The sequence below is a fragment of the Mustelus asterias genome, chromosome 3, assembly GCF_964213995.1.
Source record: "Mustelus asterias chromosome 3, sMusAst1.hap1.1, whole genome shotgun sequence".
NCBI lineage: Eukaryota > Metazoa > Chordata > Chondrichthyes > Carcharhiniformes > Triakidae > Mustelus > Mustelus asterias.
Window position 1 is genome coordinate 93,029,652 of NC_135803.1, and position 20,869 is coordinate 93,050,520.

The window sequence follows — 20,869 nt, forward strand, 5'->3', positions numbered from 1 at the left end:
CACTTGCTTCATATCAGACGATGAAAATCATTTCCAACATGCACTGTACAATGATACTGCCAAGCTGTCGACACCTATAAGATAGTAAGACTGATGCTTATGATCAGAGACAATCTGCACACTGACAAATCCACCAAAATACATGAAATTCTGCTTCTCCTGTGGCGTCAGGTCAGTTCTTAAAACTTGCTCATGTCGCAACAGGACCCAGTGTCATTTTAATGCCAGGTCAGGCAGTAAAGTAATTGTACTATCTCCAGTCTGCCAAGATGAGGAACTGCTCACATTTGAACTGCTTTTGTTGGAATTCAATTGTGAACAATGACTAGTTTCAACAAAGGAAAATCTAACCATCATCTCCTGGCATTCAACAACATTACTATCGCTAAATCTCCCACCATCAACATCCTGAGGCTTAGCATCGACCAGAAACTTAACCAGAATAAATACTGTAGCTACAAGAGCTGGAGAGAAGCTGGAAATTCTTCAGCAAGTAAACCACCCCCTGGCTCTCCAAAGCCTGTCAACCATCTACAAGGTAGAAGACAGGAGAGCAATGGACAGATATTATGCAACAGGTAGACTGGGAGGGTGAGTTCAAGTAAGTTTCTCCTGAGTTGGTTCCCTCACTACCCACCACAAGCCCAGACTGGTATTATATCTTTCAGCACTTGACTAGGTCAGTGTGTGGTGCTGCTAACACCTCACTCATGGTACTGGACACGAAGTTTCCCAGAAAACATTTTGTGCCCTTGTTGTGTTGGTCCTCCTTCCAAGTGGTGTTTGACATTGAGGAGCAAGATTCATTGACTAAAGGAGAATGGTCAGATCTCCCAATAGAATTTTGAGAGTGGACTGGGTTCAACATATCTTTTCATACCTGGATCAGGTCAATGCCAAATGGTCCATTTGGTTTTATTCTTGTTCAGTTTTTGCATAGCCTGATCATATTGGCCATAGAAGCAAACCTTACCTTCTACAACTGGAACATTCCTGTAGCCTCGATGTTTCACTGAGTTGTGCATTTGTGGGCATGAAGCAATGTGAGCAGCATCACTACAATATGCATATTAAACAGCTCAAGTAATACACCCTGATGGAGAGAGTACAGATGAAGCTCCCTGATCGGTGTCCCAGCACATTAGAGATGCTATGGTGTACAAGTTAGAGCCTCATCAAACTGCAGGAACAGTTGTCAGTGATTTATGCAAATGAGTTACTTGTAAACAACACTCCTTACTTTGAGAACTCGTCTGTAGTGTCTATCGGAGTGTCAGCTGTGGCTGTGGCTCAGTAGCATTCTCACCTTTTAAGTCACAAAGTTCCAGGTTCCGCCTCCACTCCAGGACTAAGCACAAAAATCAAGGTCAACACTCAATTGTGTCGGAGTGTCACCTTTCAATGAGATGTTAAACCGTGGCCCTGTCTGCCTGCTCAGGCAGATGGACATTTGAATTAGGAATAGTAGGCCCTTCAAACCTGCTCTACCATTCAAATAGATCATGGCTGATGTGATTGTGGCCTCAACTTCACATTCTGATTACCCATACTGACCTTTGACACCCTTGTTAGTCAAGAATCTATCTACCTCTGCCTTAAAAATATTGAATGATCCAGCCTCCAGCTTCATTGGAGGAGAGTTCTAAGATTTGCATAGAAGTACAGAAAATAGACGCAGGAGTAGGCCATTCGGCACCTTGAGCCAGCTCCACCATTCGACAGGATCATGGCTGATCCAACATTCCTCATGTCCACTTTCTTGTCCTTTCCCTTTATCCCTGGATTCCCTTGCTGATCAAAATTCTATCTATCTCAGCCTTAAACATACAGGGACTCTGCCTCCACAGCTCTCTGTGGCAAGGTTTTCCAAAGACTCTCAACCCTCAGAAGAAATTCCTCCTCATCCCAGTCTTAAAGCGGCACCCCTTTATTCTGAGACTATGCCCTCTGGTCCTAGACTCTTTCATGAAGGGAAACATCCTCTCAGCATTTACCCTGTCAAGCCCCTTAAGGATCCTATATGATTCAATGAGATCACCTCCCATTCTTCTAAATTACAATGAGTAGTGTCTTAATCTGTTTAACCTTTCCTCACAAGACAATCCCTCATCATCGTGAACCTTCTCTGAACTGGCTCCAATGAAATAACATCTTTCCTTAAATTAGGGGGATCAATACTGCTCAAAGTACTCCTAGATGTGGTCTCACCAGTACCTTGTACAGTTGCAGCAAGACTTCCCTACTCTTATACTCCAACCCCCTTGAAATAAGGGCCAACATTCCATTAGCCTTCCTGATTACCTGCTGCACTTATGTGAGGGGGTGGCCTTATTCAAATATATAAGATCTTGAGGGTGCTTGACAAGGTAGATGATGAGATGTTTTCACTAGTGGGACAGTCTTGAACAAGGAGACAGAGCTACAAGATAAAGGTCCAGTCATTTAAAACTGAGGTGTGTAGACATTTCTTCTTGCAGAGGGTGATGAATCTCTGGAATTCTCTGCCCCGAAAGGGTGGAGGAGGCTGGATCATTAGAAGTGGCGCTGGATAAATATTTGATAGAACAATGAACAGAGGATGATGGGGAAATGGCACAGAAGAGGTTGAGGCCAGCATAGATCAGCTATGATCGTATTGAAAGGCCAGGTGGCCTACTCCTGCTTCTATTTCTTGTGTTCTTGTTTTTATTACCTTATTTCACTTTAACTTTACTTCCCCATTGCCATTGTTCCTTACTGAAAGTCAAGGAGCTATTTCTTTATAAATGATTCTTTGTTTCTAGTTTAAACTATTTAAACACAATCCGCTCCTGAAGGTGAGTGAATTTGGCCTGAACTTTACTCTGTATTTATCAGCTGCCCCAGTACAGGTATTCCTCGCAGGTCCGGCTGTCCCTGCTCCTGGAAAGTAAAACCCACAAGAGAAAAACATTATTCTTCTTCTCACCATCTTAAATTGGAGACTCTTTGATTTTTAAATTGTGTCCCCTAGTTCTGGTCTCTACCAAAAGGGGAAACATCCTTTCAGCATCCATCCTGTTATGTCTCCGAGGGTACATGTTTCAATAAGATCACCTCTCAATCTTCTAAACTTTTCTTCCTAAGATAATCAACCTCCTCTCCTCCAAACCAGGTATCAGTCAAGTAAACCTTCTCTCAACTTATTCTAATGCATCCTTTCTTACATAAGGAGACCAAAACTGTGTACAATACTCTGTGGTCTCACCAAAGGAGCACTATTTTGAAGAGTATCCCTGGTATTTCCGACAATATTGATCCTCCAATTAATATCATAAAACAGAATTTTCAGAGCATTATCACATTGCTGCTTGTGGCAATTTGCTGTGTACAAAATTAGCTGCCATAGTTCCTACAACCTCAAAAGTACTTGGTTGACTGTAAAGCATTTTGAAAGACAAAAGTGTTCCATAAATGCAAGCCTTACTTTTTATTCATTGGTATGTTTTACTTTGATTAAAGTTCGGGGTTCCATTACATTTCTTTTCAAACTGAAATGGTCAGATGGCAAATATCTTGTCCAGAGGGCAAGGATGTGCTACAGGACACGCTCTCCTATTGTCCACTCATATGCACATGGACTGTATAGACAGGTAATTCAGTGCTAGGATATTGATTTTAAAAATGGCTAGATATGTGTTACTACAGTGAACAGCAGCAGCCTGTCAACCCTGTACCATCAAAGTTTTTCTAACTGCGCCTGAAGATTGTTTTCTCAGATGATGCTAGAGATTGGACTAGCTTGGAGAAAAATAACAAACGCTGTCCCTTGGGCTTTTCTTCTTTCAGCTTCAAATCAGATGAAAATCATCTCCTACTTGCATCATACAATGATACTGCCAAGCTGTCAACATCGATACGATAGTAGGACTGACATTTAGAAGTAATAATCTGCAGAAATGACAAACACTGAAATACATACTTAGCCTCTCCTGTGGCACAGCTCACTGTTAAAACCTACTCATGTAACCAGACAGGTGGGATGGTTAAGAAATCATCAGCTTCAGGAAGATAAGTATAGGGATAGTGATGTTTTGTTGCAATTGAATAGGGCGTTGGTGAGGCCACATCTGGAGTATCGTGTGCAGTTTTCATGTCCTTATCTGAGGAATTATGTCCTTGCTAGAGGGAGTACAGCAAAGGTTTACCAGGCTGATTCCTGGGATGGTAGGTCTGTCACATGAGGAAAGACCAAATTGGTTAGGATTGTATTCATTGGAGTTTAGAAGAGTGAGAGGAGATCTTAGAAACTTATAAAATTCCAACAGGGTAGATTCAGAATGTTCCCAATGGTGAGGGAGTCCAGAACTAGGGGTCATAGTTTGAGGATAAGCGGTAAGCCTTTTAGAATTGAGGTGAGGAGAAATTTCTTCACCCAGAGGATGGTGAATGTGTGGAAATTAACTATCACAGAAAGTAGTTGAGGCAGCAGTGTGTGATTTCAAGAAGGAATTTATCTTGGGACTAAAGGGATCAAGGGATATTTGGGGGGCGGCGGTGGGGGGTGGAAGGCAGGAACAGGATATTGATTTCGAAGATCATCCATGATCAAAATGAGTGGCAGAGCAGGCTCGAAGGGCAGAATTAGCTACTCCTGCTTCCACTTTTCCACTCTGAGGAGTAGAACCCTTAGTGGAAGAAATATCAAAAGCTGCTCATCAATCCTTGAAACTCAATAGTGTTCACGTCCTACAAACCATGATACAGCAAAGCAAGTCAATGAAACAGCGACAGTGGAAAGGTCAAAATTAAACCAGACTCCAAACCCTCTGAAAAAGAGATGTGGAGGACACATGGAGCAGTTCCAACCAAAGTCCACCAATGTGGATGATGCTTCTCCTGAGGAGCATGCTGACAAATACATACTCCAGTACAGCATCAAGGCAATTCGACAGAATTCTTCATTGTAGTGTCTGAGGCCCAAACATCTTCACCTTCTCTCCATCTTAAAAGTAGGGCTGTTTGCTGATGATTGCAACCCTTAGATCCATTTGCAGTTCCTTAAATAATGAAGCTGTCCCTCCATGCATCTAGCAAGACCTGGACAATATTCGTTCAGCTGATAATCATAGAATCCCTCCAGTACATAACCAGGCCATTCAGCCCATCGAGTCTGCACCAACCACAATCCCACCCAGGCCCTATTCCATTAACCCCACACATTTACCCTGCTAATCCCCCTGACACTGGGGAAAATTTAGTATGGCCAATTAACCTAACCCACACATCTTTGGACTGTGGAAGGAAACTGGAGCACCCGGAGGAAACCCACGCACACACGAGGAGAAAGTGCAAACTCCACAGATAGTGACCCAAGGCAGGATTGACCCCGGGTGCCTGGCACCCAGTACCAGGCACAGTGCTAACCACTGTGCGGAAAGTAACAAATTGGGAAAACCACTAGTGATCAAATAAATCTCTCAAATCCTTGCAGCCTGCTCTCAGTAAGTCACTCTGGACCAGAACACACAGTAGGATGGGAGATTGTATCACTGGCTCCACAATGAACCACTCTATTACAAGATGTAATAAAGGTGGGTGAAAAATTGACATGATGGGTCGAATCCTCCCTGCAGGGGCATACACCACTCGATTGCCACACTGCCTCTATTTCCTTAGCTTAGCCTCAAGCTCCACATTTCTCACCAAGGTTTCCGACTTGGACCTATTGAGAAATGTGAAGCATCAATTGAGTCCTTCAGTGTAGCATCGGGACATCAGGGGAAAACAAAGACATGTGCCCCCAACTTCCCCACTACCGTATTCCAGCAAGTATAAAAGTACCAGCTACCTTGTAAAGCTCGGAGAAGAGTGTGTATGGTTACTGGGTGAGGGGGTAGGTTGTCTTAGGGTTAGTCAGGGGTCAGTAGAATACTTACCCAGAAGATAGAACTAGTTTTAATCCTGCTAACCTTTCCTGGGTAACTACTCTGCTTAGTAAGCTGGAACCATCTAAAGTCTCCAACTTTAATTCAGTTTTGGAGAGTTCCAGACAGAGGAGAGTTGCCCAACAAAACTTCCCCAGAAAATCCCATGCAGTTCCAAGGGGTCACCCGAACATGTGTCTTCCAGGTCTGATCCTCCAGAGACCTGGGCCTCTATCACACATTTGAGAGCAATGCCTCCCTAACAAAGTAAAGCCCAATGATTCACCTGGTTCCAATCTGCTGGCCTGTAGCCCTCCACACAAAGACTGCAGCTCACCGTGCTGACAAACCCAAGCTCAAACCTGGTTTCCCTTGAATCTTTGTTTTGTTGTCATGTGTTGAACAGTCTGTCCCATTTCAAAGTGCCTTTGTTTAAATAAGCTATCCTCAAGTTGCAGAATCCAGAAAAATGTATCAATATCTAACATCAAAATATGAACTCAAAGAATAGTTATCTTTGCCCGAGATCCGAACTGCTCCTGCTGTCCCCTTAGCATTCTACATTGCTGGTCCAGTCCCAACTCCATGTGTGATTGGAAGCAATTACTGATGAAGATGGTCAAGTCAAGTATAAAACTCTGAGACTGGACAAGTGTCAGGAGGTGGGAATGCCACAAGCTTTTCTGGAAAAGGGCTCGGTGTAGCAGTATGAACATCATGGCAAGCAGAGGGGTTTCACCACAATTTTATTTACAAAATATAGGCTCTCAAAGTTACCCAGGTGGAGTGTGTTAGACCCAGTCTAAACATCAATTATTCTCATCACAGCTATTTACTGTCCCCGGGTTGTTGCTTGGTCTCTGACTTCTTCAGTGGGATAATATAGATTCCATTCTTAGCTTCTTTTAGTCTCCACCAGCGGCCTAACCTACAAAGGAAAGCAGAAATTTTATTCAAATGAAACAGCTTTTATTCAATTTTGCAGATTTTAAGAGCAGCTCAGCTACAGCCAAAAAACATGAAAGCAAAACTCCCAGGTACTGGCAACTTCATCTGAGCGCTAAAATTAAACTGATGCCACTGCCACTGGTAATGGTGTGGTTCCATAGGCACCATTATTCCCCTATTACTTTACTAACTAGTTCACTCAAGCCTGCATCACTAGTGATGGCAGACACGTTAGCCCCAGCAGCCAACCCTACACAATCATCACAACCATCAGCAGGTCATACTGACTGAGCAGTGCTCCCAGAAGCACCAGCCCCAACTGCCAATCAGTCCAGAATGAGTTAATTAGATATGGTTGGGAGACATGCACTTTGTAACCAGAAGTTAACAGAAAAACGCACAAGGCACAAGTCTCAACACACCCTGCTAATGGTGACTGCAAATAATGACATTCATGATTGAAACAACTAATTACAATGGCAGTATGAAATAAACACTTGAAAAAGATCAAAAGCAAACATCATAACCAACATCCTGTGATAAAAGCTCAGAAGGTACTCCTGCTGAGGGACCAGACAGTTTTGTCAGCTTCTGAACAGAATCTGCTGCCATCTCATCAATAATTACTCTCCTGGGACTTTTAAAAAAAAGTTTATTTAGCAGCTTACGTTGGAAGATTGCAAACATGAAATTCTACTGTGAACTAGTCACTCGGTATCACTGCGCAACAGGACAAAATTCCACAAACTGACAAACAACTTAAAGCTCCTCTTTCTCGAAAACGTTTTTAAAATGAAAGCCCCTTGTCCCCGTGCAAACATTTATTTGCTGGCATTATATCCCAATATAGGAGGAAAAGGATTTGAGGTACAGATCAGCCCTGATCAAATAGAATCATGATGCAGGCTTGAGATGACAAATGGCCTACTCCTGTTCCAATGACTGAGCTGTGGGGGAAGGAAGGAACGCAGGCAAGCCGAGAGAGGGGAATGATGGAGGCGAGATAGGCGAATGTGGGCAAGCGGAGGGTGTTGGGGAGGGGGAATACATGTGATTGTGGTACGGGTTGTGACCCATGCTCCTTACCTATGCTCCTGTCCCATGCCAGCCACCAGAAAGTCACCTGAACTGGAAAACTTCAAACTGTTCACAAAGCCAACCTATGAAAAAGGTAGACAGAAAGAGATCGTTAGCTTTCACAGAATGGTTACAGCTCAGGCCACTTGGAGTGACGTGTCTGTGTTAGGTCTATATTGAAACCATTAACTAGTGCCACTCCCTGCCTTCTCCCCGTGATCCTGCACGTTCTACCCTTTCAGGTAGTAATCCATTTCCCTAGTGAATGCCTCGACTAAAGCTGCCTCCACCACACAGTCAGGCAGCATGTTCGAGATCCTAACCACTTGCTGCAAGAGAATGGTTTTCTTCATGGTTGCCATTGCTTCGGTTGTCAATTATCTTAAATTCTGTGCCCTCCGGTTCCCAATCCGTTCACAGGTGAGAACAGATTCTCCCCATCTCCTCAATCCAGACTGCTTATGATTTTAAACACCTTCATCAAATTTCCTCTCAGTTTCTTTGGAGAAGATAAAGTTATCAACTGACCACAGGTCAGGATCTCGGCCCTGGACAGGGTTATTTATGTGATCCTCAGACAAGAATTTGCTGCCACTGTTTTCTGGAGAGTTAACTGTTCGCAGCTGGGGCAGCAGTAAAGGTGATGCAGTGTCCCTGGATTGTGCACACGTGTGGAAGGAAAGAGCATACAGGAGGAAAACAGTCAAAGTCCCCCCCTCAGCACAGCTCATTGACAGAAACTGGCACCATGCTGATATTTAAAATTCAGTCTAATACTGGGATACATAAACACAATCACCTTCCTCAAAGGGATGCCGTTCTTTCAGCAAACACAGACACTAAACTATCCCAGACATTTACAGAATTCAAAAAATCACAGCACAGTGTACTGGAGAAAAGGCACATGACAGCAGATTGACAGGAAACACAATCGGAATAGACCAATGGTGTTGGAAAATCACCTCCCCCCCCCCCCAGCATTATCTTTGTCACCGCTGAAGAAAGATTACCTCTCCCCATTCTTTCCACCCTCCTCTGCCACTTCCCCAGGCTTCATTTTCACCATAATAACTAATTACTCTTCAACAAACACAGATTACACTCAACTCGGTGAAGTGGGGGGAGGAAGGGAGAGGTGGGTGATGCCTGGGATGACCTGAGAATTCTATAGTGTGCGTTTGGGTCTGAAGGAATTGCTGGGTTGAAGTGACCTTACACAGCCACATTTCCTGGTTCTGACGGAGGATTTAATTGCAAGGGTTGACAGCAGCTCAGTGACCCGAGAAACACAGCTGATGGTAACAAGGGCACGCAGGCTTTCTAGCTCCAGTTGAAAGCTCAGAAACCGTAATGCAGGAACAAACTTGGACTGCAAGTGCTGCATTAATTAACTGAACTAATTAACTGTGCTGGCATTGTTATTTTAAGGTCAACTAACAGCAGGGGCTCTCTCAGCATGAACTGCAGTCCTGTGTTTGAGCAATGCTCCACTGGGGAATAGGCAGAGCGAATGTAATCAGTACTCGTTTCCAAATGGACCCAAATCCAGCCTGAAATTGCGCAAGTGAACCAACTCACAAGAACGCCGAGTTAAAGGGGAAGGAGAGTCCAGGAGCAGTTTCTGTCAGGTCCATTGTTCCCAATCACTATTACCTCCTGCCTGAGAGAGTAATTTCATGGAGAGGAGCATGGTTGGAAAATGTCTCAACAAAGCCATTGCCCATTGTTGAAAAGTCTGGTGATTGGAGGACTGTCACAACTTGTAGAAAATCACAATCTAATCAAGCAGAGTCAGCATGGCTTCCTGAAAGGGAAATCGTGTCTGACCAATTTATTAGAGTTTTTCAAGGAAGTCTCAACCAGAGTGGATAGAGGGGAACCAGTAAATACGTTGTATTTGGACTTCTTAGAAGGCATTCGACAGGCTACCTCACAAAAGGTTAAGTCATAAGAGCCCATGGAGTTGGAGGTAGTATATTGGCATGGATAGAGAATTGGCTAATGGGCAGGAAACAGTGAGTGGGGATAAGGGGTTCTTTTTCAGGTTGGTGACCTACAACCAGTGAGGTTCCACAGGATCAGTGCTGGGACTGCAACTATTTACAATATATATTAATGACTTGGAGGAAGTGAATGTACTGTAGCCAAATTTTCAGATACAAAAATAGCTGGAAAAGCAACTTGCGAAAGGAATACAAACAGTTCGTAAAGAGATATTGATAGGTTAAGTGGGCAAAAAGTGGCAAATGCAGCATAATGTGTGAAAATATGAAGTTACTCATTTTGGAATGGAGAACAAAAGAACAGTATTATTAAAATGGAGAAAAACTACAGAAAGTTGCAACACAAAGGGACTTGGGGACACTCGTGCACAAAACACAAAGCAGGTACACATGTGCAACAGGTAATCAGGAAGGCCAATGGAATGTTGGCCCTTATTTCAAGGCGGTTGGAGCGTAAGAGTAGAGAAGTCGTGCTGTAACTGTACAAGGTACAGGTGAGACCACATCTAGGAGTACTCTGAGCAGTTTTGGTCCTCTTATTTAAAGATAGATATTATTTTACTGGAGCCAGTTCAGAGAAGGTTCACTAGGATGATCCCTGGTATGGAGGGATTGTCTTATGGGAAAGGTTAACTCGTCTGGGATTCTACTCATTGGAATTTAGAAGAATAAGAGATGATCTCATTGAAACATATAGGATTCTTAAGGGGCTTGACAGGGTAAATGGTAAGAGGATGTTTCCCCTCATGGGGAGAGTCTAGGTCCAGAGGACATAGTCTCAGAATAAAGTGGTGCAAATTGAAGACTGAGATGAGGAGGAATTTCTTTGCTCAGAGGGTTGAGTGTCTTTGGAACTCCTTGCCACAGAGGATTGTGAGGGCAGGCTCTTTGTGTATATTTCAGGCTGAGATAGATAGAATTTATCAGTAAAGAAATCAAGAGTTATGGGGAAAGAGCAGGAAAGTGTAAGTGAGGAATGTTGGATCAGCTATGATCCTACTGAAAGTTGGAGCAGGTTAGAGGGGCCGAACAGCCTACTCCTGTTCCTATGGTCTTATCTCTTTCCAGCACAGGTCACTTGAGGAGATGTGCACATACTATCGGGGTAAAGGAATGCTGTCAATTTATGGATCCCTGACTTTAAACTGTAAACTCTGATATATTGGAAGCTACTGGTAGCCAGAAACTGCACTGCAATTCATTCAATTAGTCAAAACAGTAACACATTAAACACACAAGAACCTGTGCAATCTCGGTCTTACCACAGGAATGTTAAACAGCAGCTCCAATGATTTAAAACCTTCGCCACATTTCCAGAGTTTGATCTTGGAATCATGAGAACCTGAAATCATCAGATTAAACTAGATTATAACATTAACAGGTCAGCCAATGACGCAAAGAGCTGTGAAAAGCACGTTCAACATCTTGCTGTGCATCATATCATGCCATCTTCCTGTTGGGTTGTGGCTACGGGATTTGCAGCTAGCTACCGATGAACATCTGAAAGAGGAGGACAGGGTAGTGTTGTAATAAAACCAAATACTGCAGATGCTGGAATAACTCAGCAAGTCTGGCAGCATCTGTGTACGATGGAGAGAGAAACAGAGTTAACATTTCAGGAACTGAGTAATGTCACTCAGATTCTAGATAAGAACTGAAGCATCTGGTCAAAAAGTGAATGTGCCAGTCTCTTTCAGGTGCTGAATGACTGCTGTCTATTCCAACTACCAACCTTTTAATATAGTGACTGGCTGCTGGTCAGAGGAACCAAAACCAGACTCAGGACACAAAATCTGAATTTAGGAAAATGATCACTGCGTTGCTGGTGATGCTGAAATCTGATGTCAGCAACAGCTTGCATTGATAAAGAGCGATTTACTTATTCAAATACCTCACGGCATGTCACAGGAGGAACTTGTAGCACTGCTTTGCTGGGAGGAGGTGGTGATAAAAATGGAATGAGAGGGTGGAATGGGGAATCTTATAAATTCTGACTGAAGCAACCTGGTCGTTGAAATATCTGCACAACCTGGCTTTAGTCAATTCGAGTAGATAAAAACTCAGACACAAGGAACATTAGACAGTATCTCACAGCTTGAAGCACCTGAGGCAACCAAGTCGCTGTTCAGTAATGCTGCCACGGAGGTAATCCAATTTGGCTGTTGTATCCCTGGGTCTCCATGGATACCATGAGCTGTCCTGACTGTCACCAGAGGCTTCTTCTTATTAACTGTCCAAAGGGCCAAGGAGCTGGAACACAGCAAGGTCAACATGTAATGACCCTCAATACAAGCAAAAACATTTGTTTCTTAAAAATTGAAAGCTGGATAGAAATCCAATATTTTAAGCAATAAACAAACCCATCATCGGCTCCAGAAATCATGTATTCTTCGTTTATCAGCTGTATGCAATCAATGGAACTCCTGGGGAACAAACAGAAGTGTACAATTAGCAACACTGATACTGAGAATAGGAGATGATCATGGGAGAAGCCAGTTACTAGGGGCTTTTGCATCAACATTGGGCATCAGAAGGGCAGCACTCAGCTACAAAGCAGTGCTCGAGTCAGTATTCAGGTGGGGAGGTTATTGGAGAACTGGTGTTCCTTGATGCTTATGATTACCACTCTCTGGACTGAGAGGAACAGAAAGAAAATAAAGCTTGGGCTTGGATTTTGGTGGAGGTACTGAACTAGTCACTTTGTCTGCTGTCAGGTTCTTCAGGATAAAGGAGTGGGAAATCTGCCCCACTGCTGCCAAAAGCATGTTAACAACATGAAGGTACATACTGTGCAAATTGCTTCAAGTGGAACTTGTTCTCTGTCAGTTCTGTGCAATGCACCTTGTATCATTAACTGAGGAGAGGGGGCAGGGGGGGGTTGCACAAAACTGAACAGAATTACTGTTAGAAAATTCAAACTGGAATAAAGCTTACAACTTTTAATCACAAACAAATTACAAGTTGCTCAATCTGAACTGACTGACTCCACAAAAATGCTTTAAATTACAGTGCTCCACTTTGCTCAGTATACCAGAGAGGTACGTGCACTGGGCACTGGGCCGAGTGTCCGCTGGAGGGGGGGGTACACGGGCAGAGTTGAGTGATCAGTGGAGGAGAGGTACACAGGCAGAGCTGAGTGTTCAGTGGAGGAGAGGTACACAGGCAGAGCTGAGTGTTCAGTGGAGGAGAGGTACACGGGCAGAGCTGAGTGTTCACTGGAGGAGAGGTACACGGGCACAGCTGAGTGTTCAGTGGAGGAGAGGTACACGGACTGGGCCGCGTGTTCACTGGAGGAGAGGTACACGGGCAGGGCCGCGTGTTCACTGGAGGAGAGGTACACGGGCAGGGCCGCGTGTTCAGTGGAGGAGAGGTACACGGGCAGAGCTGAGTGTTCAGTGGAGGAGAGGTACACGGGCAGAGCTGAGTGTTCAGTGGAGGAGAGGTACACGGGCTGGGCCGCGTGTTCAGTGGAGGAGAGGTACACGGGCACAGCTGAGTGTTCAGTGGAGGAGAGGTACACGGGCTGGGCCGCGTGTTCAGTGGAGGAGAGGTACATGGGCTGGGCCGCGTGTTCACTGGAGGAGAGGTACACGGGCTGGGCCGCGTGTTCACTGGAGGAGAGGTACACGGGCTGGGCCGCGTGTTCACTGGAGGAGAGGTACACGGGCTGGGCCGCGTGTTCACTGGAGGAGAGGTACACGGGCTGGGCCGCGTGTTCAGTGGAGGAGAGGTACACGGGCAGGGCCGCGTGTTCACTGGAGGAGAGGTACACGGGCAGGGCCGCGTGTTCAGTGGAGGAGAGGTACACGGGCAGGGCCACGTGTTCAGTGGAGGAGAGGTACACGGGCAGGGCCGCGTGTTCAGTGGAGGAGAGGTACACGGGCAGGGCCGCGTGTTCAGTGGAGGAGAGGTACACGGGCAGGGCCACGTGTTCAGTGGAGGAGAGGTACACAGGCAGAGCTGAGTGTTCAGTGGAGGAGAGGTACACGGGCTGGGCCGCGTGTTCAGTGGAGGAGAGGTACACGGGCACAGCTGAGTGTTCAGTGGAGGAGAGGTACACGGGCTGGGCCGCGTGTTCAGTGGAGGAGAGGTACACGGGCTGGGCCGCGTGTTCACTGGAGGAGAGGTACACGGGCTGGGCCGCGTGTTCACTGGAGGAGAGGTACACGGGCTGGGCCGCGTGTTCACTGGAGGAGAGGTACACGGGCTGGGCCGCGTGTTCACTGGAGGAGAGGTACACGGGCAGGGCCGCGTGTTCAGTGGAGGAGAGGTACACGGGCAGGGCCGCGTGTTCAGTGGAGGAGAGGTACACGGGCAGAGCTGAGTGTTCAGTGGAGGAGGGGTACACGGGCAGGGCCGCGTGTTCAGTGGAGGAGAGGTACACGGGCAGAGCTGAGTGTTCAGTGGAGGAGAGGTACACGGGCAGGGCTGAGTGTTCACTGGAGAGCTGATGTGGTGTGAACTGTTGTTGAAAGTTCTGAAGGAACTAGAGAATGGAGACAATGAGCAACAATTTGCTCTTGTTCAGAATAACAGCCAGAGAACATGGCCCACACTTAAACAGAATCAACCCAAAAACACATCTACAGAGACATTTCAGTCAGGAAATCAGGCTCGCCCAGGAAATGGTGGGACCATTGATACATTCAGATTCACAGAATTATTACAGTGCAGGAGGTGACCATTTGGCCCATCATATCTGCACTGGCTCTCCAAACAAATATGATTTAGTGCCATTCCCCTGCCTCTTCTCCATAGCCCTGCACATTGATTATTTGAATAGAAACATCTAATATTCTCTTGAATGCTTCAATTGAAGCTGCCTCCACCATCCCTCCAGGCAGTGAATTGCAGAACCAAACCACTCAGTGCGTGAAAAGCTTTTTCTCAGGTCACATTCGCTTCTTTTACCAATCACTTTAAATCTGTGCCCTCTCACTCAGCATTTTATGAACAGGAACAGTTTGCCCTACCTACTCTGTCCAGCCCCCTCATGATTTTGAACATCTCTATCAAATCTTCTCTTAGACTTCTCATCTCCAAGGAGAACAGTCCCAGCCTCTCCAATCTATCCTCATAACTGAAGTTTCTCATCCTTGAAACTATTCTTGTAAACCTCTTGCGCACTCTCTCCCATACTTCACATCCTTTCCACAGTGTGGCACCCAGAACTGTACACAATATTCCAACTGAGATCTATCTCGTGTCTTGTATAAGTTCAGAATAACCTCCTTGATGTTGCTATTAATAAAGACCGGGATACCATCAGCTTTATTAACTGCTCTCACCACCCACCCTGCCACCTTCAATGACCCGTGGACTTATACACACGCAAGTCCCTCTGTTCCTGCACTCCCAAGAGTTTTACCCCTTATTCATATATCTCTTTCAGAAGTACTATATTTGGATACAGTATATGAGCCATTTGGGTGAAAATTGGAAATAGTATTTAAAGATAACAGAACCCACGAGTTCAAACATTTTCAACCACTGATATTTCTCTCACCTCAGTTCTGGGTCAGCTGCAGAACAACTGTTAGTGTTAAATTGTAATGATTAGCCAACAACTCCAAGGTCATTGCATCACACAAAACTGGAGATGGTAGAGGGTGAACTAGGTGGACCTTGTTCTGATTTTGTCCTTCAATTCCCATGTTCCCAACCAATCAATTGAAAGTAATTTCAAAACTCAAGAGATAACAGAAAGAAACAGGCACAGCTGTTTAAAAGCAGTGAGCCACAATTTGTGGCTCCAGCTGCCTGACTCTCCCCTTTTAAACAACGATCCCTGCTTTGTTGCTGTTTAAGGTTAGATTCCCTGGTTTTCTTTAGCTGCAGGATTCACTTGATAATAGCAATCCAGTCTGCACCATGAGTGTGATGCCTGGAAACAATCAACAGATTGTCATATAAACTGTGGATATGATTAACCCATTCAGTACCAAAAGCCTGTTACAGCTTTATACCTGCAGCATCACCCGGCTGACAAAAGTGGGTATATAGAGTAACAGCTTGAAAGTATATGGAGCAACACCCTGAACAGTGGTGATGTACCCCAGAGTTAAGCAGCCACCTGGCACTGATTCACTAACATGAATCTTACCCAGGAAAATTCAATGTTTGCAGGGGAGACTCAGTCAGGGGGCTGTAAGAAGTAGAATCAAATGTCTGGGACAGGATTGGCAGCATTGGGTTGGCATGGTTACAGAGCTCATAAGTGGGGCTGAATTAACAGATTGTAGATACTGAAGCATCCTCAGCTTGATTGTATGTGTTGATGTTAATTCAGACAGTGAGTGCACAATAATTGCATCAGGCTGTGACCCCCCAGAGTATTGCATTCAAATAAAGCCACCAAATGACCACAGAATTGAAGCCATTCGGTCCATTGAGTGATGTCAACTCACCGAAAGAGGAATTCTCCATTCCCTGGCTTCTCCCTGTAATCCTCAACATTCAGATAATAATCTAATTCCCTCTGAAATACTTTGATTAAATCCACCTCCACCACACTCTAAGAGTCATAGAGGTTTACAGCATGGAAACAGTCCCTTCGGCCCAACTTGTCCATGCTGTCCCTCTTTTTAACCCCTAAGTTAGTGCCAATTGCCCGTGTTTGGCCCATATCCCTCTACACCCATCTCACCCATGTAACTGTCTAAACACATTTTAAGACGACAAATTTGTACCCACCTCTACTACTACCTCTGGCAGCTTCTCTCACCACCCCATGTGTAAAATCTGCCTCTCTGGACCCTTTTGTATCTCTCCCCTCTCACCTTAAACCTATGCCCTCTAGTTTTAGACTCCCCTATCTTTGGGGAAAAGATATTGACTATCTAGCTGACCTTTGCCCCTCATTATTTTATAGACTTCTATAAGATCACCCCTCAGCTTCCTGCGCTCCAGAGAAAAAAGTCCCAGTCTATCCAGCCTCTCCTTATAACTCAAACCATCAAGTCTCAATAGCATCCTAGTAAATCTTACCTGCACTCTTTCAAATTTAATAATGTCCTTTATCTAACCACTCGCTGCGTGAAGAAGTTTTTTTCTCATGTCACCATTGCTTCCTTTGCCAATTACTTTAAGTCTCGTTCTCGATCCTTCCACCAAGAGATTCTCTCTATCTCCCTCAGACTATACAACATAAGATTTTGAACAGCCCGATCAAATCTCTCTCAATCTTCTTGTCTCCAAGGAGAACAAAGACAGAGGCAATGTAACTTCCAGCAACTACTCCATTTTAAAGCAAGTTAAGATGAAGCCGAGTGTTTGGCTGAACAAAATCACTACAGTTACTGGGCAGAAAGGAGACACAATAGGGTTATCTGAAGGTCACAATTTTGTAATTGTGTTTTCTGACCTTCTCGCAGATAACCGGGCAATCTGAACTGACCTCCAGAATTGGGCACCAGAGCTTGGGTTAGGAGGCGGAATTGGCGTGTTTATTTATCTGACAGCAAGGTGGGAGCTGTCAGCTGATGGCCAATGCAGTGTTAATCTAAATGACAGGTGCAAAGCAGAGAATTTTCACATTACACCAGAGTGCTTGGAGAGCCAGCAGGTGTGAAACTGATGAACATTCTGTATCGAGAACTTGTAAATGTGAGAATGGAAGCCAAGGGAGTATGAACCAGAAAGTAAGATTATAATGAGCAAGGCACTGAACTAAACTATAATTAGAAAGTTAGCACTGGAATAAAACTTGGTACATTTCTCCAATTCTGCTGCAGACATATACATCTGAATTTATCGACTGACTGATCCTTCAGTTTTGCACAGAAGTGAGGTCTCATTATATCACACTGCTCTTCTTTACAATACAGGAGTTGCACTGTAATATTAGTGCGGTGTTGGGACAAAAAGAAAAATCACATTCTCCGTGCTCTCAAAGAGCAAAAGTATATGGCTGACGCTTCCTCCGTTTCATCTGAGTGCACTCAGGCTGAGTTCAGAGCAGCAACTGCAACTCCTCTCCCACAGCCCAAGCTGCTTGGCAGTCAGTCACTGGCACCAAGCACCCCCCCGCCCTCCCGATGGCCAACCCCACAAGCTCACAACTCACATGACCACATGTACAATGTCACTACTCACTCATGACCGTGAAATACAAGCTGCGCTTCTTCAACAATCTTCCAAACACGGACAGTCCGGTCTCTCCCCCCAGCTGTGACACAACGTTCTCGACTGAGGCTGTCTAATCCTGTGATGGCATCTTGGTGACCGAACCTGTTTAAATTGGAGGCAAGTTAAATCGAGGACAGCACCAGGCACCAATTCACATAAACTGCCCGACTCACCCGAATCAGCAGGTCACGGGTTCAAAATCCACTCCAGCGACGCAACACAAAATTAAGGCTGACACTTCAGTGCAGTACTGAGGGAGTGCTGCATTGTTAGAGGTGCCATACTCTGAATGAGGGGCTAAATCAAGACCCCGTTTAACTTCAGAGGTGAACAGAATGATATCTGGGAGTTATTGGAACAGCAGGGAAGCTCAGGTCCGGGCAAATACTTGTTCTTCATTGAAAGCAGACTGTCTGCTCTGTTGTTTCATTATGGTTTCTGGGAGTTAATTGTGTGCCTATTATCTGCCATGCTTCCTGCATTACAACAATGACTATGCTAAAAATGTACTTCATTGTCTGCAAAGGGCTTTGGAATGTCTGGAGATTGTAAAAGGCACTATTCTCTCTTTCTTTACAGGAATCCCTCCTTCCTGCGTCCTCAGTGTTTAAATTGAAACTTGCCAGATCACATCCTATTCTAACATCTTTCCCAGGACTTCAGATGTACGCAGCGTTTTACTGAAGCTGACTTATGGTGTATTTACACTACAGTTGGTGGTCTGCAAGATAAATGGCGTTTGCTGAGGAAGGTATTGAGGACCTAACCAGCAGAGGTTCCTCCACTGGCAGCAACGCCCAACATTGGTCCGTAAGTTGAATGACCCATGAAACAAAGTCATAACGTTCAAACAACAGCACGTGGGCTGGGAGCGGGGCAGTCAGGGAGACGGCGTGCCCGGAGCGGGGCAGTCAGGGAGACGGCGTGCCCGGAGCGGGGCAGTCAGGGAGACGGCGTGCCCGGAGCGGGGCAGTCAGGGAGACGGCGTGCCCGGAGCGGGGCAGTCAGGGAGACGGCGTGCCCGGAGCGGGGCAGTCAGGGAGACGGCGTGCCTGGAGCGGGGCAGTCAGGGAGATGGCGTGTCTGGAGCGGGGCAGTCAGGGAGACGGCGTGCCTGGAGCGGGGCAGTCAGGGAGACGGCGTGCCTGGAGCGGGGCAGTCAGGGAGACGGCGTGTCTGGAGCGGGGCAGTCAGGGAGACGGCGTGCCTGGAGCGGGGCAGTCAGGGAGACGGCGTGCCTGGAGCGGGGCAGTCAGGGAGACGGCGTGCCTGGAGCGGGGCAGTCAGGGAGACGGCGTGCCTGGAGCGGGGCAGTCAGGGAGACTGCGTGTCTGGAGCGGGGCAGTCAGGGAGACGGCGTGCCTGGAGCGGGGCAGTCAGGGAGACGGCGTGTCTGGAGCGGGGCAGTCAGGGAGACGGCGTGCCTGGAGCGGGGCAGTCAGGGAGACGGCGAGCCTGGAGCGGGGCAGTCAGGGAGACGGCGTGCCTGGAGCGGGGCAGTCAGGGAGACGGCGTGCCTGGAGCGGGGCAGTCAGGGAGACGGCGTGCCTGGAGCGGGGCAGTCAGGGAGACAGCGTGCCTGGAGCGGGGCAGTCAGGGAGACGGCGTGTCTGGAGCGGGGCAGTCAGGGCATGGTCCATCTGCACTTCGCAAAACTGCCTGTGAGAAAGAGAAAAACGGAACTAGAAGCTTTGGTGACCCCAGAATCCTGTATCCCTGGTACAGTACATATCTTCACTTGTGTGCTCTTTTACTGAAACCAAGGCAGAGTGGTGGAGCAGATACAATGCAAGAGTGAGTGGATTAAGTGGATCATTCTGAAATCCTTGACACAGGATTAACATATCAAAGATAACAAACAAGAAATAGAAGTTCTGTACTTTACTAATAAACAGGAAGGTACCCCAGCAGAGATGCGTGTGATGAAATATACCTGACCCATACCTTGATGAGGATATTGGGGAGGACAAAGCTCGAGAAATGTTTATTCTCAGCAATCTGCTTAATAGCCTATGGGTCATGAAACAACCAGTAAGTTTAGCCTTGACCCCCAAGGTCCACAAGCTGAAATTTGAAGAGTGAACTGTAAAAGTTTCAAGCACGAGGATTGAAATTAGTATAAAAAGGGGAAAGGTTCCTGAAAAATGTCACTTTGGGAGAAGTATCCAAACCCAGCTGGGTGCCTGATGTACGAGAAGGTGACTTGTAGTAGAATAGATCTGATCAGCTCTTCCTAATTGTCTATTAATGTTGTGTCTAATTAAGTTTGCACAGATTTTTAAACTAATAAAGTAATAGGTTGAATAGTTGTTGATCAGAACTGGAATCTAACAACCCCAGCCTGATGATAAATCAGTGCATGTTAGGCGGAGACTTCCACAGGAAGGCTGCAATACTCACAGAGTTTCAACATAGGCGTTCTGGTCGACATTCCACACCTTCACTGAGCGGTCATGTGAGGCACTATATAACTGATGTGTGCCTTTCCGAAAGGACAGGCCCTGAGGGAGGGACACAGCATTTAGAAGATGACCTGCAATGAGTTGGAAGTACAGAAAGCTACAGGCGTGAAGCTATTTTAACCAACGAAGGCCTCCCTCTGCTTTAAAAAAAATAGTAAGAAGTTTAACAACACCAGGTTAAAGTCCAACAGGTTTATTTGGTAGCAAAAGCCACACAAGCTTTCGAGGCTCTAAGCCCCTTCTTCAGGTGAGTGGGAATTCTGTTCACAAACAGAACTTATAAAGACACAGACTCAATTTACATGAATAATGGTTGGAATGCGAATACTTACAACTAATCCAGTCTTTAAGAAACAAAACAATGGGA

At 45.8% G+C, this 20,869-nt stretch overlaps 1 protein-coding gene across 3 annotated transcripts in view; it reads right to left on the minus strand.

Annotated features, from left to right (window-relative positions):
* Positions 1–6,534: 6,534 nt before the first annotated feature.
* The window catches only part of rrp9 (ribosomal RNA processing 9, U3 small nucleolar RNA binding protein), a 29,800-nt gene continuing 15,465 nt past the window's right edge, over positions 6,535–20,869 (minus strand). For 2 of the 3 annotated variants that reach the window (XM_078203082.1, XM_078203083.1), the window contains exons 9-15: positions 20,441–20,541; positions 18,008–18,142; positions 12,274–12,336; positions 12,006–12,163; positions 11,176–11,255; positions 7,920–7,993; positions 6,615–6,813 (exon numbers count right to left, since the gene is read on the minus strand). In XM_078203082.1, the coding sequence (XP_078059208.1) occupies positions 6,714–6,813; positions 7,920–7,993; positions 11,176–11,255; positions 12,006–12,163; positions 12,274–12,336; positions 18,008–18,142; positions 20,441–20,541 (711 nt within the window). In that variant the 3' untranslated portion in view covers positions 6,615–6,713. Of the gene's footprint in view, positions 6,814–7,919; positions 7,994–11,175; positions 11,256–12,005; positions 12,164–12,273; positions 12,337–18,007; positions 18,143–20,440; positions 20,542–20,869 lie in introns of all 3 variants that reach the window. The other variant, XM_078203089.1, reaches the window with a different exon arrangement.